Here is a 15,482-nt window from a genome sequence, read left to right as displayed (position 1 = left end):
TGGAATAGTTTGGCCACCCCTGGATTAGATGGTTCTCAAAACTACCTCAGAAACACTTGATGTTGGTCCTTCTCTGTCCGCAGCTGTCACCTGTCCCACCACCATGCAGTATGGTGTGTGTGTGTCATCCTGTCTACGCCGCTGCTCCACCCTCTCTTCTTCTTCTTCTTCTTCACATTGTGGAGGGGAGTGTGAAGAGGGCTGCGTCTGTCCGCTTGGATTATTCTACAACCAGCGAACACACACCTGTGTGCACAGGTGAGGATGGCTGAGGGTGATTTCCTAAGCACCATTAGATCGTAAGATACCTTGCTGTAACATAGCATAAAAATATCAGCTACAGTGGTACCTCGATATACGAGCTTAATGCGTTCCGAGACTGAGCTCGTATGTCGATTTTCTCGTAACTCAAACGAACGTTTTCCATAGAAATGAACTAAAAACAAAATAATTCATTCCAACCCTCTGAAAAAACACCCAAAACAGGATATTGGATTGGAAAAACATTTTTAAATTTAAATGAACTTGGATTACGATGCAGACACTCAAAAACAAGTTTAATCTAACCTAAGACTAAACTTAATTCTAATTATTTTGACATTTTGTTACCTTTCTTCTCCTGTGTTGGCTCTATTTGCCCCGCCTCCACACTGACTTTCAGTCAATATCGAGGGTTGTTTAAGTTTGTAAATTCCCTTCAAAATATTCCAAAAAGGATGCACACAAATGTCCTCACAATAGGATAACGCACGACCACTCACCAACGAGAAGTAGTATATACGCCATTCGCACTGACTAATGGGAAAAAAAACATGCAACGCTCCGCCCAGTGCTCGCAGAGACATTACAAAGAGGGAGTTGCGACCACAGAGACATTACACGAGATAGTTGCGGGGAGAGAGACAGTGCCCATGATGTTCTTATGAGCAGCCTCTCGCGTCCGCTGTCTGCTCGTATATCAAAATTTGTCTCGTATCTCAAGATAAATATCAGCTCAAAATTTTACTCGTATCTCCAATTACTCATATGTCGGGGCACTTGTATGTCGGGGCACTCGTATGTCAAGGTACCACTGTATTCCATAATGTCATTTATATTGGGAGAGAGAATTTTTGAGAGCTCTGTATCAACCTGAGTGATAAATTGACTACACTATATGAGGTCATTAGAAGTTTTATAGCAAAATATAAAAACTCTAATCGATACGAATTTTTCTTTTGCTGAAAAGGAAATCTGAGACGCAGTTATGCAATACATTATTCCAATTTCATTTTGTTGTTATGAATTCATATATGGAGGCTGTCAACTACAAGAGGGAGAGAGGAAAAGATTATATTTGAGAGGAAAGTTTTGTCTACCTTACTTTGTTCATCATTTAACATTTTGTAAAAAAAAAAAGAGGTCTCTTTCATTTCTTATTGTCCGTTTAAATAAGTAGGGGGGATCATCCAAAATTCTAAATCTAATTTTATTTTTAGAACATATGAACCAGCTTTAGCTCCATCACTCACTCTCAGACTGGTTTGCCATGGAAGACATACAGCTTACTCGCACTTAAATGTCCCACGATTTTTACATCCCTCTGCAGCATTTCTATGTGATAGAGTTACTTCAAGGAAGTGACCGTGAAACCCCCTTTTTTCTTTCCCACTTAGGCTTGCGACAACACAGATATCTGATAACCAGTGAGAGAACTTGTAAGACAGAGGCCAATGTGTGGACCATATGTCACCAAAGCCTTGCCGGTTACCATAGGGTAGTAGTCACTTCAACAAGCAATTTGACCATCATTCCTTTACATACATATATTCAGTATATATTCACACAAAGTAAACCATATCATAAATAGGGACTGAGTTAATTTTTTATTTTTGTCTGCACGTTTATGTTATGTTATGTTATCATATGGTCATTGAAAACACTGGTAACATATACAGTATTAAAATATGCTATATGAACAATATGTCTTTTTGCTTTGCAGCTGAAAAGTTTATTTCTGTGTGTGATGACATGTTGCATTACACTTTGAACAATGGAAAAATTGCCAACAGTACTTCTATTTTTGTATTTATTGATTTTTTTTCACAAAGAAAGCTAATAAATTGTTAAAGATGGATGTGGTTTGCCATGAGAAACAGCATTTTCCTATCCATCCAATATCCACACCAATATGGTAGTTGCAGCCTCCAGTATTTATACAACACCAATTTTACCAAAACAGTAGGGCTTGATTTGTAGTGTTCGTTAAAATATAGTGTATTATGATAAGATCATGCTGTCGACCCCGAGCCAATATAGCAAGGTTCTCTGGATATCTGGCCTGGACTCCCAGTGAGGTAGACAGGGGTGTCCTGGGTAACCCCACCCCCCAAATCACCAAAAAGGCCACCCCACAAGCCAGGTGCAGCCCACCCCTATAGCACCCCTCAAAGCCACGGGAATGCCCTGACCCTTGGGTGGAGAGGCCGTGGGGGGTGAAACAAGGAGGGTGGGCGAAAAGGATGGTGGGAACGTGTCTGTAATTGTGCATAAGGTACGTTATCATGAGTCTGGCTTTCATTTTGGGTGTAGTTTGGAGATGAATGGATCATAAAACCGTCCACATTTTCTTTAACGACGCATGCATTACATTGGTCTTTTCCTTTGGGCTAACAGCACCACTACTAAGGCCACCAGTGTCATAACATTGTGTCAGAACATTTAGAAGCCTGAGGACATCATGGGGAATGAAGAAGGAGGCACTTAAGTCAGTGAGAAACCACAGACTGTTGAGCTAACTTTTTTCCATTATACTGTATAGTCAATTTTGTAAGTTTTTCTAAGACAATCAACTGCAGCAGTAGAGCTCTTTCAAATAGACTTTGTGTGCTTTGTTTCAGATTCATGTAGTGTTCATTAATATGACACTTATCATTGCATGAGATTAAGTCATCTTCAATACAATGAAAGCAGTGTGGAAGTGAGTGGTTGGTGGTGGTTAGAAGGGTCATGGAGCAAATTGGCTACCTTGTTTCAACCCTGGCAAGCAGTTATGCAATACATTTGATAGGATATATAATAATGTAAGACTAATATCCCTAACAACATTATTCCACAATTGTTTCATTTTGCAGCTGTTGCTCCAATTGTACCGAGGCAATAATGCAATATGAAGGATTTTATGAGTATCCTGAAAAGTGTTATTGAAAATTCACTGCATTATTATTACTATTATTATTAGTGTATTATACATAGTAAATAAAGTATTATACGTACATAGTATATTTTAAGGTATACTGAAGCCTTGGGATTTAGTTCCCAGTGTAATAAAGCACGCAGGTGAATGAACATGTTCTTTGCTCCTGACTGGCGACCAGTCCAGGGTGTGTCTGTCACTTTTTGGCAGCTGGGATAGGGTTCCACTCTCTGTGACCCAGAACAGGATAAGCGTTATGGAAGATGGACGCAATAAATAAATATATTCTTTGCATGTTAATACAACCGAATGAAAAGTCAAACTCACATTTGTCTGTTTTCTGATCATTTTACAGGAGAGACTGTCCCTGCACTTTTCTTGGTGCTGATTATGAGCCAGGAGATATGATCATGACATCAGCAGGTGTTCAGTAAGATTTTCCTCTCCATCTCTGCCTGTCCTGTATATGTAACCTGCAACTACACCACACATATCACACATAGTATTGTTGATTTATTCTAACTCAATTCTAATGATTGATGGAGAAACACATTAAGAGTCAAGAAAATTGGGTCATGTCATTTTCAAGTGGGCTATGCACTGCAGAACAGATTTTCTTCAGTGAAAAATACCCAAAGTGTTTTAGTAAGGTTGCTCTTTAGGTCAGTCCAATTCCAGTGTAGCTGTTAGAAAAGTGTTATGTCAATAAGACTTGCACAGGTCTGCAATTTGATTAATATGTGCTGTATGATTTAAAACACATAAGGACATCTTAATAAATGTGTGTGTGGATGTGTATATATTATGGTTAGATTCTCTTTTCTTTTACAAAGTCTCCCAATATTATGCATTGGTTTAACATAAACAGCGCTTGTATTTTTGTCCTGTTAGGCTATGCTTGGAGGGTAAATTTGTGCCACAAACAACAGAGGATGGTAAGTAAGAATTGAACAGAAATTTTTGTCATCACACGCAGAGTGCTTCTTACGATTCTTGGAGGTTGTATATCTTGAAACTAGTTTAGGCATATTGTAATTTCAAGTATTTTGGAGTAGCTCTTTTCTTAGATCGCCTTTGTGTCACGACTGTTGAGTACCTATTGCATATGAAAGCAAAAACAATTGACTTAATTTTAGTAACCTTTTGTTTTCTTCATATCAGCCATAATATGGGTTTTTTTGCAGACACTTTATGTCCTGAAGGTCATTTATACCACAACTGCTCGGAGGGTGAGAATGACCTTCTTCCAGGAAGAGGTATGGCCTGTGAGCGCACATGCGAGTCATACCTCCTCAACCTGACCTGTTCAGCACATGAGCCGTGTATGAGTGGATGTATCTGCCCCTCTGGGTGAGTGGGTCTGTGATTGCCACTAATGTTTGGAATACAAATTCCATTATATACATGCAGTATGTAATACAGTAATCTTTGAACATTTTTCTGATTTAAAGTTGTTTGCCTTTTTTGGGTGTGGAGATAGATGTGAATACAGTGCTATTAACTATGATTGCAGTCTATTTGTTCCAGAAAAATTGTTTGAAACTAACGTTGTGATAGTCAGCCAGTGAGGGCCCTTCTATGGCCACAGTTATCTAATCCCTTTAATCCCAGCCTGGCTAAATGCCAAGAAAGAGGGTTAAGTGGTTTTCTTCTGTGAAACCAACCAAAAAGTCATCGTGATAACCATATGCACTGGTGGGGGTGTTGAAGAAATGTATCCGAGTTAATGAACCTTTTGCACAGATAACTGGGATGCTGGGCAGATATGTTTATGCTTGGACCATGAGTTCTAACATGAATCAAATGTTACTTCATGAAGAGAAATGTGGAATTGTGTTATCAACATTTCTTGTATGCTGCCGATAAGACAAAATGTCATTCATGTGAATAATAATTTAAGGTCTTTCGCATTAAGATGATCAGATTTCTCATTGACAAACGACCACCTTTTATCTCATGAGCAGGACAGTGTTGTTACTTGCGTCATCAAGCACAGAAAAGGTTAGCCAGGTGCGCAAACAGCTCCTTTTCTTTAGGACTGCATCATTTGTGTTCACCTAAGATGAGTGATTGATTAAGTCCTGGGAAGCAAAATGACATTTGCAAAGATTTGAATGACACCATTCCATGTAATTGATACACTGATCTAAAGGAAGACATTAAAACGTAATAAACTCTTCATGGTCATTAAGTACAATGGTAGCAAAACAACAATATTCTCTTACTTGATCATTAAAAAAAATGTTTTGCCATTCGTTGATGTACTGGAACCATTTAAATGCGGTAACTTCAAAACTAATCCAAGCTCATCTTCGATGTAACACATTCAACCGTTGTTGGATCCGGTAAAAAAAATCTAATGAAACCAAATACTTTTACATTTAATTTATGTAATTTAGTAATCATTTCATAACTAATCTAAGACACATTAGATTGTTGTTGTATAAGTTGGGGCTAAATGAATGCATGAATCTAATGAATCAGTTTCTTTATGTGAATAAGTTGTTAGTGTTTCATTAATTAGTTAAAATACAGCTTTCTAGACTTTTTTTAAATTACTGCAGACAGCTTTGTGTCACTGAACACATTTTCTGGCATCATTGACCTCTTTATGTTAGACTGCTTTGCTCTTCTGACTAAAAATACCTTTTGGGAATTGATCTTTCACAAAAGTTCCGCCACCCTTAGTTTCAGGTGGTAGGAGTGTTTTAAGTGATTTTTTTGCGGAACAATTCCAGTGCAACATCCTCCAGATTGAGTAAATGCAATTTTCAGTGCAGGGCTATATTGAAAACATATAAAAATATGTAGCAAGTTTGGGCAAAAGCATTAAGATCTACAGTACTTCAAGGTGTCAGTTCCCAAAATAATACAGGAAAAATGAAAATAAAATAAATTCAAGGCGCTTATCAGTCTGCTATGTTTACTTAAAAAAACTTGGCCATAATGTTTTTGCACATGACGAACGGACTGCGAACAAAGACAATAAGTTAACTAACTTTAGCTAATGAAACAGAATTAATTATAACATTAAAGACAATTTAGTGATGTTATCCTACTAAGATATAATATTTGTTAAAAATAACTACAAGGCAAGGCGGCTCACTAATCAGCCTCTGACGTCAGCTTCACCTTACCTTAAGCGATCACCTGTGTATACTTGTTTAATTTGGAGACAGGGGTGGCCATGTACGGTCCTCGAGAGCCCCTATCCAGTCTGTTTTTCATATCTCCCTCCTCTACTACACCTGAATCAATGATCAACTCATCAGCAAGCTGTCCAGAAGTTTCATACTGATCCCAATTATTTGATTCAGGTGTGTTGGTGGAGGGAGACATGGAAAACAGACTGGATAGGGGCTCTTGAGGACCGGACTTGGGCACCCGTGGCCTAAACCATTGGAAGCCAGTTGGTTTTGGGCTTTTGGATGGGAAAGAACTGCATTCATACTGATATTCTCTTGGGGTACATTGTGTCCAATTTAGATATTCCATGTATGCATGGATTTGTGGACATCTCCAGGTTGTGAATCATTTTAGTCTTCTTCTGTAAAGTTTTATGTTAGATGACTATCTCAAAACCACTGAATCAGGAAATTAGAGAGTGGAGCATCTGAGAGTTTATCGGCTCACGCTCCTTAACAATGGACTCTGGGGTATGATTGGTCGATAGCTGTTTAGGAGGCAGACTTTATTCAAAATCAATGACCATATTTTCTCGCATATACGTCGTATTTGTAACTAAAAAAATGAGGGCTGAATCAAGGTTGCAGTTTATATGTGCACAAATTAGACTTGAGATGCACAAAACTGCAAGTTGACAAAGACAAAATGCCATAACGCAGGAAAATGTGGCCGATACAGTCAGTTATTTCAAAAGAGAAAATATTAACAGATAAAACGCTAAACAAAATTTATTTTGACTTCTATAAATAAAATTAAAGAAAAAAAAAATAACCGTACATTGCATAAAACGTAAAAAAAACTCACTTACTTGTGCCTGCCATTGCTCGCTCAGGGCGCCGCCATCTTACTGTAGTTAAACGTCTTCTGACTGGCCAGACGCGAGTAGCCTTGATACATGTTATCATAGTGTTTACCATGTCAGCACATCCCAATAGTTGTTAAGGCTGATCGAAGGTCTTGCGGTCGATCATTAAAATAGCAGCCATTAAAATATCCTGTGTAATGTGTATCTCATGCTATTATTACATCCAGAGACTTGGACACACTTCCTGGTTGTAATGCTCATGTGACTTCCTTTTTGAATTCGTCCACGTGCAGGCAACACCCTTTCGGAATGTGCAATCCAGCAGACAATCCTTTCGATTCATACAGTATCTCAGAAATACCCCATGCGATGATTTTTTAAAAGATTTTCCCTTCAAAGTAACACATTTGTACTCCCTATTAAAACAATGAATATGGAGGTGAATATTGTGAATTAGGGGGCGGTCTTATACGAGAGAAATCGTAAAATTCTACGATTTTAAGGCAATTTTTTAGGGTACGGGTTATACGCGGAGGCGGTCAATATGCGAGAAAATACGGTAGGTGCACCACCCTGCAAAACTGGGTAGACTGGCATAGATAAATCAAGGGCTTCAAATTTTTGCAAAAGTCCACCAACCTTTAGAGTTAGACCACCACATGAGAAAAGGGTCAGAAAAAAGTTTCTCAGGCTATGTAGACTACAAATCATAACTGTCTTTTTGTACCAAATTCTTTTGAGATCAGGTTGCTGAAACATGGAGATGAGTGTTTTGAGCCTGATGCCTGTCCCTGTCAATGGAAAGGCAAAGAGTATTACCCTGGGGACAAAGTGTCTTCCCCCTGCTATCAATGGTATGTCTGTACAGTGTGTTTTCTGGTCTCTTCTAGAATGAAATGGAACTTTCTCTTTCTTAAAATGGTTTCCAAATTTCTCCTATTTATTTCATTGAATTGGATTGGATAACTTTTTTCATCCCGTATTTGGGAAATTTCATTGTCATTTGTCATATATCCGTATATAGTAACTATTGCGGTTGAAACAAAGAGCTTACTGCCTTGCTAAATTTTAGGTCAACTAAAATCAGTTGCTATCCGATTAAATATTGTATCAGTGCAAATGTCCATCTTTCCTTCATTCATTAATTTTCCGAACCACTTTATCCTCACTAGGGTCGTGGGGGGTGCTGGAGCCTATTCCAGCTGACTTCGGGCCAGAGGCGGGGGGACACCCTGTATCGGTGGCCAGCCGATCACAGGGCACAAGCAGACAGACAACCATTCGCACTCACCCAATACCTAGGGGAAATTTAGAGTGTGGACCGACCTGGATTCGAACCCAGGACCCCAGAGCTGTGAGGCCAACGTGCTAACCGCTCAATCCACCGGGCCACTCCAAATGTCCACCTGATATCATAATTATACTATCAGAGGTGAAAAGCTGGGAAAGAAAATGGGCCCCTTGTATGGTTCTTTGACTTTTTACTGTCCATCAGTGGCAAAAGAGAACCCTCTCTGTGATCTCACTCTCTCTGTCCATTTCTCTACCAACTCTACCCGTTTGTAATTCAGTTTGAGTATCACGATGACAGCCCAACACTGCAATGAATGGTGATTCAGCCATTTGATTATTCACTTCTTTTATTCAGCTGTGGACAACACACAAATGATGGGAACAAAATGTCTTTGCGGTGCACTGACAAGAGATTGATGCTGAAATGTTGCTCTTTTTGTAGTGTTTGTCAGCATGGGACATTCCAGTGTGTGTTTCGTCCATGTCCTTCCATGTGCACAACATACGGAGATCGTCATTACCGAACTTTTGATGGTCTGCTATTTGACTACATTGGTGGTTGTCAAGTTTATCTTATAAAGGTACTAAAGATTTTTCAGGATTGTGGTCTACTAAGCTATATGATTTCATTGACTATGCAAGTTACTGCAATTTCTCAACCGGTCAATTACGTTTAAAAAAATAACTATTACACCAAATCTTCTGGACATTGCTTTGTTCAGCAAAAGCATAAATCTTTGTCACTGGGATTATACAGAGTAGTAGATAAGCAAATGTCTACGAATGATATTTTAAAAAACATTTTGGTGAATCTGGTTACAATTTACAAAATTAAAAATGTATTGCTTTTTAATATTAGTACTTACCTGTTTTTTATATATATAATTTCAAAAGGTGTTATCTTTTTTTCCTTTACAGAGCAATGCCGATCTGATTTTCAGTGTGATTGCAAAGAACATTGACTGTTTTAACAATGGCATAATCTGTCGGAAATCGCTGATGATTAACATTGAAAAATCCTTCATTGCTTTTGATGATGACACTGGAAAGCCTGTAAGTCACCCATTTTAGTTTTGCAAATACCTTTAAAGGCAGGCAACCATAAGTACATGGACTACTTGAGCATGTTCAAAATGAACCCAGCAAACCTGGGAAAGTAAATTTTATCATAGGTAAATACAATATTATGAAGACGTTTTCCTCTTTCTATTTATTTATTCAGGATATAATATGATTCTGTCATATAAAACTGTAGTTCAATGTATAACACGATACTCTTGTATATGCATTGTAGATCCCAACAAGTGTCCTGAGCAGGAATCACAGCATGGTCATCTGGCCTGCTGGCTACTTCACTGTAATTCATTTCCCAAAGGAGGATGTCACCATTCTGTGGGACCGTAAAACCACCATCCATATCCAGGTTGGACCTCGTTGGCAAGTATGTGGAAATTCACTCAGGGTTAATCTTTCAGACGAAGTGAGGGATTATCAAGGTTTTCAAACAAAGAATGCCTCACAATTGACTTTGCTTCATATTGTATAACTATTGTGAGAAAAGCCCATTTTGAAATTTTAAGATTTTTGGGTGTAAAGTAAATATTAGGAGATAGGTTACCTTATGGGGGGCCCGGTTGCGTGAGTGGTTACCGCGTCCGCCTCACAGCTGTGGGGTCCTGGGTTCAAATCCAGGTCATGTCCATCTGTGTGGAGTTTGCATGTTCGCCTGCGTGGGTTTTCCTCCGGGTACTCCGGTTTCCTCTCACATTCCAAAAACATGCATGGTAGGCTGATTGGGCACTCTAAATTGCCCATAGGTATGGGTGAGCGCGCATGGTTGTCCATCTCCTTGTGCCCTGCGATCGGCTGGCCACCGATTCAGGGTGTCCCCTGCCTCTGGCCCGGAGACATCTGGGATAGGCTCCATCACCCCCTGTGACCCTAATGCGGATAAAGCGGTTCAGAAAATGAGATGAGACGAGATGAGATGAGGAAGTCGCCTTATGCTTTTTATACTTTATACTTTGACTTGGTCCACTTCTATTTTTCCATCTCCTGTATTTTATCCTGCTATGTTGTCATGTAATTACCGCTCGGTGCTTTTGTGATTGGGGGTGTGAATGGTTATCTGTCCATTTGTGCCCTGTGACTGACTAGCGACCAGTCAAGGTTGCAGTCCACCTTTTGCCCGAAAGTCAACTGGGATAGGCTCCAGCACCCTGTGACCCTGACCAGGATAAGCTGTGTTGAAAATAAACAAAGGTTTTCATGTCACCGTTACATAGAGAAGCCACCTGATGGTGCAGTGGCTCACTCACCTGACTTTGGTTTGGGCAGCATGGGATCAATCCCTACTTGGTGGTGGTGCGATTGTGATTGTGAATGGAAATTGTTGTCTGTTATTTTGTCTGTCCTGTGACTGTGGTGACCAATCTAGTGTGTTGTCTATCATTGACTCAAAGTCAGCTGGGATAGGTTCCAGCAGCAAGCGACCCAGATGAGGATGAATGGTGTTGAAAATAATTGAATGAATGTTGTATAACCATAAATTGAGATTGATTTAAATTAATTTTGATGGTGTCATAGCTTCTATACTAACTTTAGTGGTCTATTATTGTTGTCCAAACCTCTCGTGGGCTTGTAGTTGTCTTGCTAAGTATCTGTAAATTTACATCAACTGACTAACTTTACTCAACATGGTGAACTGGACAACAATTTGATCCAGTAGTTTAATTGTGTTTCACATATTAGTGATAAACACAGAACAAAACTAAAACAAATCCCCCAAATTAGTCATTGAACTTTTGCTTTTTTTCCCCCATGTTGTTTTACATTTTTAATTTATCAAAACTACTGGTGTTCAATGATGATGATGATTTCAAAATGTGCAGGGTAAGCTCAGTGGTCTATGTGGAAATTTTGACATGAAGACAGTAAATGAGATGCGCACGCCCGACAACATTGACACAACAACTCCGCAAGAGTTTGGAAACAGTTGGACAGTGGCTACGGTGAGTTAAGTGCATACTATTGTATTGATAATGGCATTACTTTTATTACCTTATGTGATCATTTTTGGACATGATATTTTCTCCCACCCCACATTTTGATTCTCACCTCTTGTTTACATCTAGTTTTGTTGCCATGTTGAATGTCACTGATGTTACTTCACTGATTAAATGTTGCTTTGTATTCAGTGTGTGAACGGTCCAGATATGAGACACCCATGCACTCTGAGTCCACTTAGGGAGCTGTTTGCCAAGCAGCAGTGTGCTGTCCTGCTAAGTGAGGTTTTTCAGGCCTGTCATCCTGTGGTAAGTAATAAAAATTTATTACTTATTTTATACTGAATTTAAACGCCTCAGTTCACTTAAACAAAGTCCCTTAGCACCAAGATACCACAATTTCCGTTCACTAGACAACTCAGGCGGCCCGGTGGTTTGAGTGGTTAGCACGTCAGCTTTACAGCTCTGGGGTCCTGGGTTCAAATGTTCTTCCCAGGCCTGCGTGGGTTTTCTCTGGGTACTCCGGTTTCCTCCCACGTTCCAAAGATATGCACTATATATAATTGGACACTCTAAATTGCCCCTAGGTATGAGTGTGAGAGTGAATGGTTGTCTGTCTCCTCGTGCTTTGTGATTGGCTGGCCACCGATTCAGGGTGTCCCCCGCCTCTGGCCCGAAGGCAGCTGGGATTGGCTCCAGCACGCCCCGCGACCCTAGTGAGGATAAAGCGGTTCAGAAAATGAATGAATAGACAACTCAGTTATTATATTTTTTGATTTTCTTTTTTGCATTGAGGTGGATGTTACCTGGTTCTACATGAACTGCCTGGCAGATACTTGTGGCTGCAGTCAGGGAGGAGACTGTGAATGTTTCTGCACCAGTGTGGCAGCATACGCCCAACGATGCTGTCACGATGGTATTCCGATTGATTGGCGCTCCCCATCTTTGTGCTGTAAGTTGATAAATGTATATTGTCTAGAACTAGTAATCAAATTAAAAATAAACTAAGGGTTATTGGTCAATCTTCAATACATGGAACCACATATCCTCACAAGGGAGTGCTGGGGCCTATCCCAGCTAACAGGCCGGGGACACGCTGAATCAATGGCTAGTCAATTGCATGGCAGAAAAAGGCGGAAAACCATTCACACTCACAATCATACCTAGGCGAAATTCAGAGTGTTCAAACAAGCCTAACTATCCTGCTTGTTTTTGGGATGTGGGAGTACCCAGAGAAACCCCACGCAAGTGCCTTTCATGTTGGTATTTTTCTTCCTACACTATAAACCTTTCATATATATTTAGCGGATCCAAGCTGCAAAGTGGTGTATCCAAAGTGCCAAAGTATTACTGTACTATGTTACTTGAGGGAGTAACCAGTGTGTATTTTTGTTTTGATTCATTTTAATTTCAATCATTTAGTTGTACTATTAATATTGTATTAATTTACAACATTAATATGATGTTATTTTAATTTTCATCATGATGAAAAAAATATCTAATATTTGCTGATATTTAGTTTCTTCACTTGCCCCATAAAGGGTTACAGGTGCTAAGTATGAAAAAATAAATAAATAAATAAAACAATTACAAAAAATAGTTACTTGCTCTATGAAGGGTTAAAAGTTTTAAGTTGCAATTTTTTAGTAGATTTTTACTGTAGTGATCTCCTTCCCTGAAAGAGTTAAATGTATTCATGTTCAGAGTTTTCCTTGCTCCATGTTTACCTTTATAAAATATCTATACTAAGAATACAACACTTTCGTTTTGCGAATTATAATATTTATATTAATACTGTATCTCTACTTCTTTCTGCAGCATATGATTGTGAATTCTACAACAAAGGTATAGCACTCACTGCACTTTGTTATTCCGTCTCATATGAGAGAAATTGTGAAATTCAACGATTTTAAGACATTTTTAATGGTACGGCTTATAAGCAGAGGGCCCCATATGCGAGAGAAAAATATTTATATGTATATGTATGTAAGAATTGTTAAATCCACAGTTCCATTTGTCTATGTTCCATGTAAGTCTTCACCTGATTGGTTTACGTTTGAGATAGAAAAAATAAGTTGTTAACAAAGAGAAATGCATTTCTTTTGATTAACTTACAATAACAACAACTTGATTTTTGCAGTGCTTGGGAAAGGCCCCTTTAAAATGGTCCCCTTCAGAGATCAGACGTCAGCACTTGTTGCTAACAGGTCCAGCGGATCAGTGTTTGTGAAGCGAGGGAAAACCAGTGACAACCCTGGGACCCTTTCACACTTTATGATGACACCAGGCCTGAGCAGAGCCCGACCACATGGTGGGTTTCTCTTTTAAGGTCTCCAGGGTTCAGCTTTACGGCTGCTCAATAATGTTCAGGATCAGCAGTTCATTGCAAGAACTCACTTTTGGATATTGTTTCTCAGTTTATACAAGTATATTCAAGTTTTGAATCTTGTCTTTTCATTTATTGTAGAATTAGCATACTGCTCTTATAAATGCTCTCATGTGGTTAAATGTATATTTTATATCACTAAATGCTACACAAAATGGTTATATGATGTTACAATTTGTTACTTTGGTAAAAAAGAAGATATATTGACTATATATGAATCGTCTTCTTTTATTTTTCTCACCTCAGACACATCACGAGTTTCTTTTGAGGCAGCACACCGACCAAATTACTTCTTGTATGTAAGCCCCAGTGGCCACATAACACTGAGTAAGTGGGAGGAAAGCGAGGCCTTCTGGGATCGAGCCACCTTTGTGCTCCACCGAGACACTTGGGTCTCCGGCTTTGACTCCCTGGAGTCCCAGGCAAAGCCTAGATTCTTCTTACATGCCACCCACCCTCGACTCCACCTGCTTAAGTATCGTCACACCGATAGCTTCCGCAAGGCCACCCTTTTCAGAATCTCAGGTATTACTCACTAACTTAAGTAAATAAGATCTCATATTCACACAGGTGAGGCCACTGTGCAAGAAATAATAGTGGTGACATTCAGCTATGATGGATTTGTTTGTGTTGACGTAGTAAGCGTATTAGTCAGCACATTTAGGAAATGGCAGAAATTGCGGCCAAGCTAACGTTGCAGTTGCTGTAAGACAGGTGGTGTGATCAATCATTTCTCACATTGGGGTTTTCACTTCACTCAGCTGTTCATGAGGGTTTGACACTGGGTTTAACTAGTGTCAATGGTCCTCACTGGGGTCAAAAGTCAACACTTTTGGCTTTTAATCATTGCAGGCTAAAAACAGAACAGCATTTGTCTCCTTGTTAAGGACTAACTCTTTCTTTTATGGGTCAACAGCAACAACAACATTACACGATCATAGTAGAGTGTCTTATTCAACTCTATCATACTTGTCAATTTCATAGCTGTGTCAATTTTAAAGTTTTCTCATATTTTGTTTCATTTGGATTATTTTTTGCTTATATTAGCGAGTTACATTTACTTTTCTTTCAAATTTCTAGTAAGTCCCTTTAACATCACCCTTTTCCATCCATTTTTGTATCTTCTGCACCCACCTTTCAATTACAACATCTGTTCCCTACTACATCTTTCAACCTTTGCTTAGATCTTGCTCAGGCTCACTTGCCTGGCGTGACTATCATCATTTTTCTGCCAATGAAGTCACGAGTCTCAAACAAGTCTACACTCTCTCACTCATAGTTTAAACGAAGCCAATGAGGTGTTGGGAGATAGAGTTGCTCTTCAATTGGCGATCAAGCCAATTTCAAAATAAGATACAGGAAGTTTAAGGGCAAGTTTGATTTTTTTTTCGATTTGTCGTTTGGGAACTTGAATTTCTTTTGTATCCAGTGACAAAATGTCCTCATTGAGGTGTTTTGTAACTGAATATTTTGTATGTTGAGATGTTTTATAAATAGAAGTACCACAGTATTTATTTGTGCACCTACTTAACCCCTTTGGAATTTCAAACCCTTACATTTGAAGACTTTTTGCCATGTAAGATAGGTTGTAGACTCCACATACTTTATGTCGCATGACCAATGTTTACGTTA

The 15,482-nt window shown here is 39.1% G+C and overlaps 1 protein-coding gene across 1 annotated transcript in view; it reads left to right on the top strand.

Moving 5' to 3' along the window:
* The window catches only part of otog (otogelin), a 54,136-nt gene that overhangs the window by 18,572 nt on the left and 20,082 nt on the right, over positions 1–15,482 (top strand). Inside the window, exons 19-32 of the mRNA XM_077586476.1 lie at positions 84–258; positions 3,531–3,605; positions 4,067–4,110; positions 4,360–4,525; positions 7,913–8,020; positions 8,902–9,040; positions 9,378–9,512; positions 9,754–9,900; positions 11,351–11,470; positions 11,657–11,773; positions 12,260–12,416; positions 13,283–13,309; positions 13,605–13,775; positions 14,097–14,375. Coding sequence (XP_077442602.1) covers positions 84–258; positions 3,531–3,605; positions 4,067–4,110; positions 4,360–4,525; positions 7,913–8,020; positions 8,902–9,040; positions 9,378–9,512; positions 9,754–9,900; positions 11,351–11,470; positions 11,657–11,773; positions 12,260–12,416; positions 13,283–13,309; positions 13,605–13,775; positions 14,097–14,375 — 1,860 coding nt within the window. The remainder of the gene's footprint in view (positions 1–83; positions 259–3,530; positions 3,606–4,066; positions 4,111–4,359; positions 4,526–7,912; positions 8,021–8,901; positions 9,041–9,377; positions 9,513–9,753; positions 9,901–11,350; positions 11,471–11,656; positions 11,774–12,259; positions 12,417–13,282; positions 13,310–13,604; positions 13,776–14,096; positions 14,376–15,482) is intronic.

Source organism: Stigmatopora argus, chromosome 2 (assembly GCF_051989625.1).
Source record: "Stigmatopora argus isolate UIUO_Sarg chromosome 2, RoL_Sarg_1.0, whole genome shotgun sequence".
In the NCBI taxonomy this organism is placed as follows: Eukaryota; Metazoa; Chordata; class Actinopteri; order Syngnathiformes; family Syngnathidae; genus Stigmatopora; species Stigmatopora argus.
Note: the sequence above shows the minus strand (reverse complement) of the source record. Positions and strands in the feature narration are given on the sequence as shown.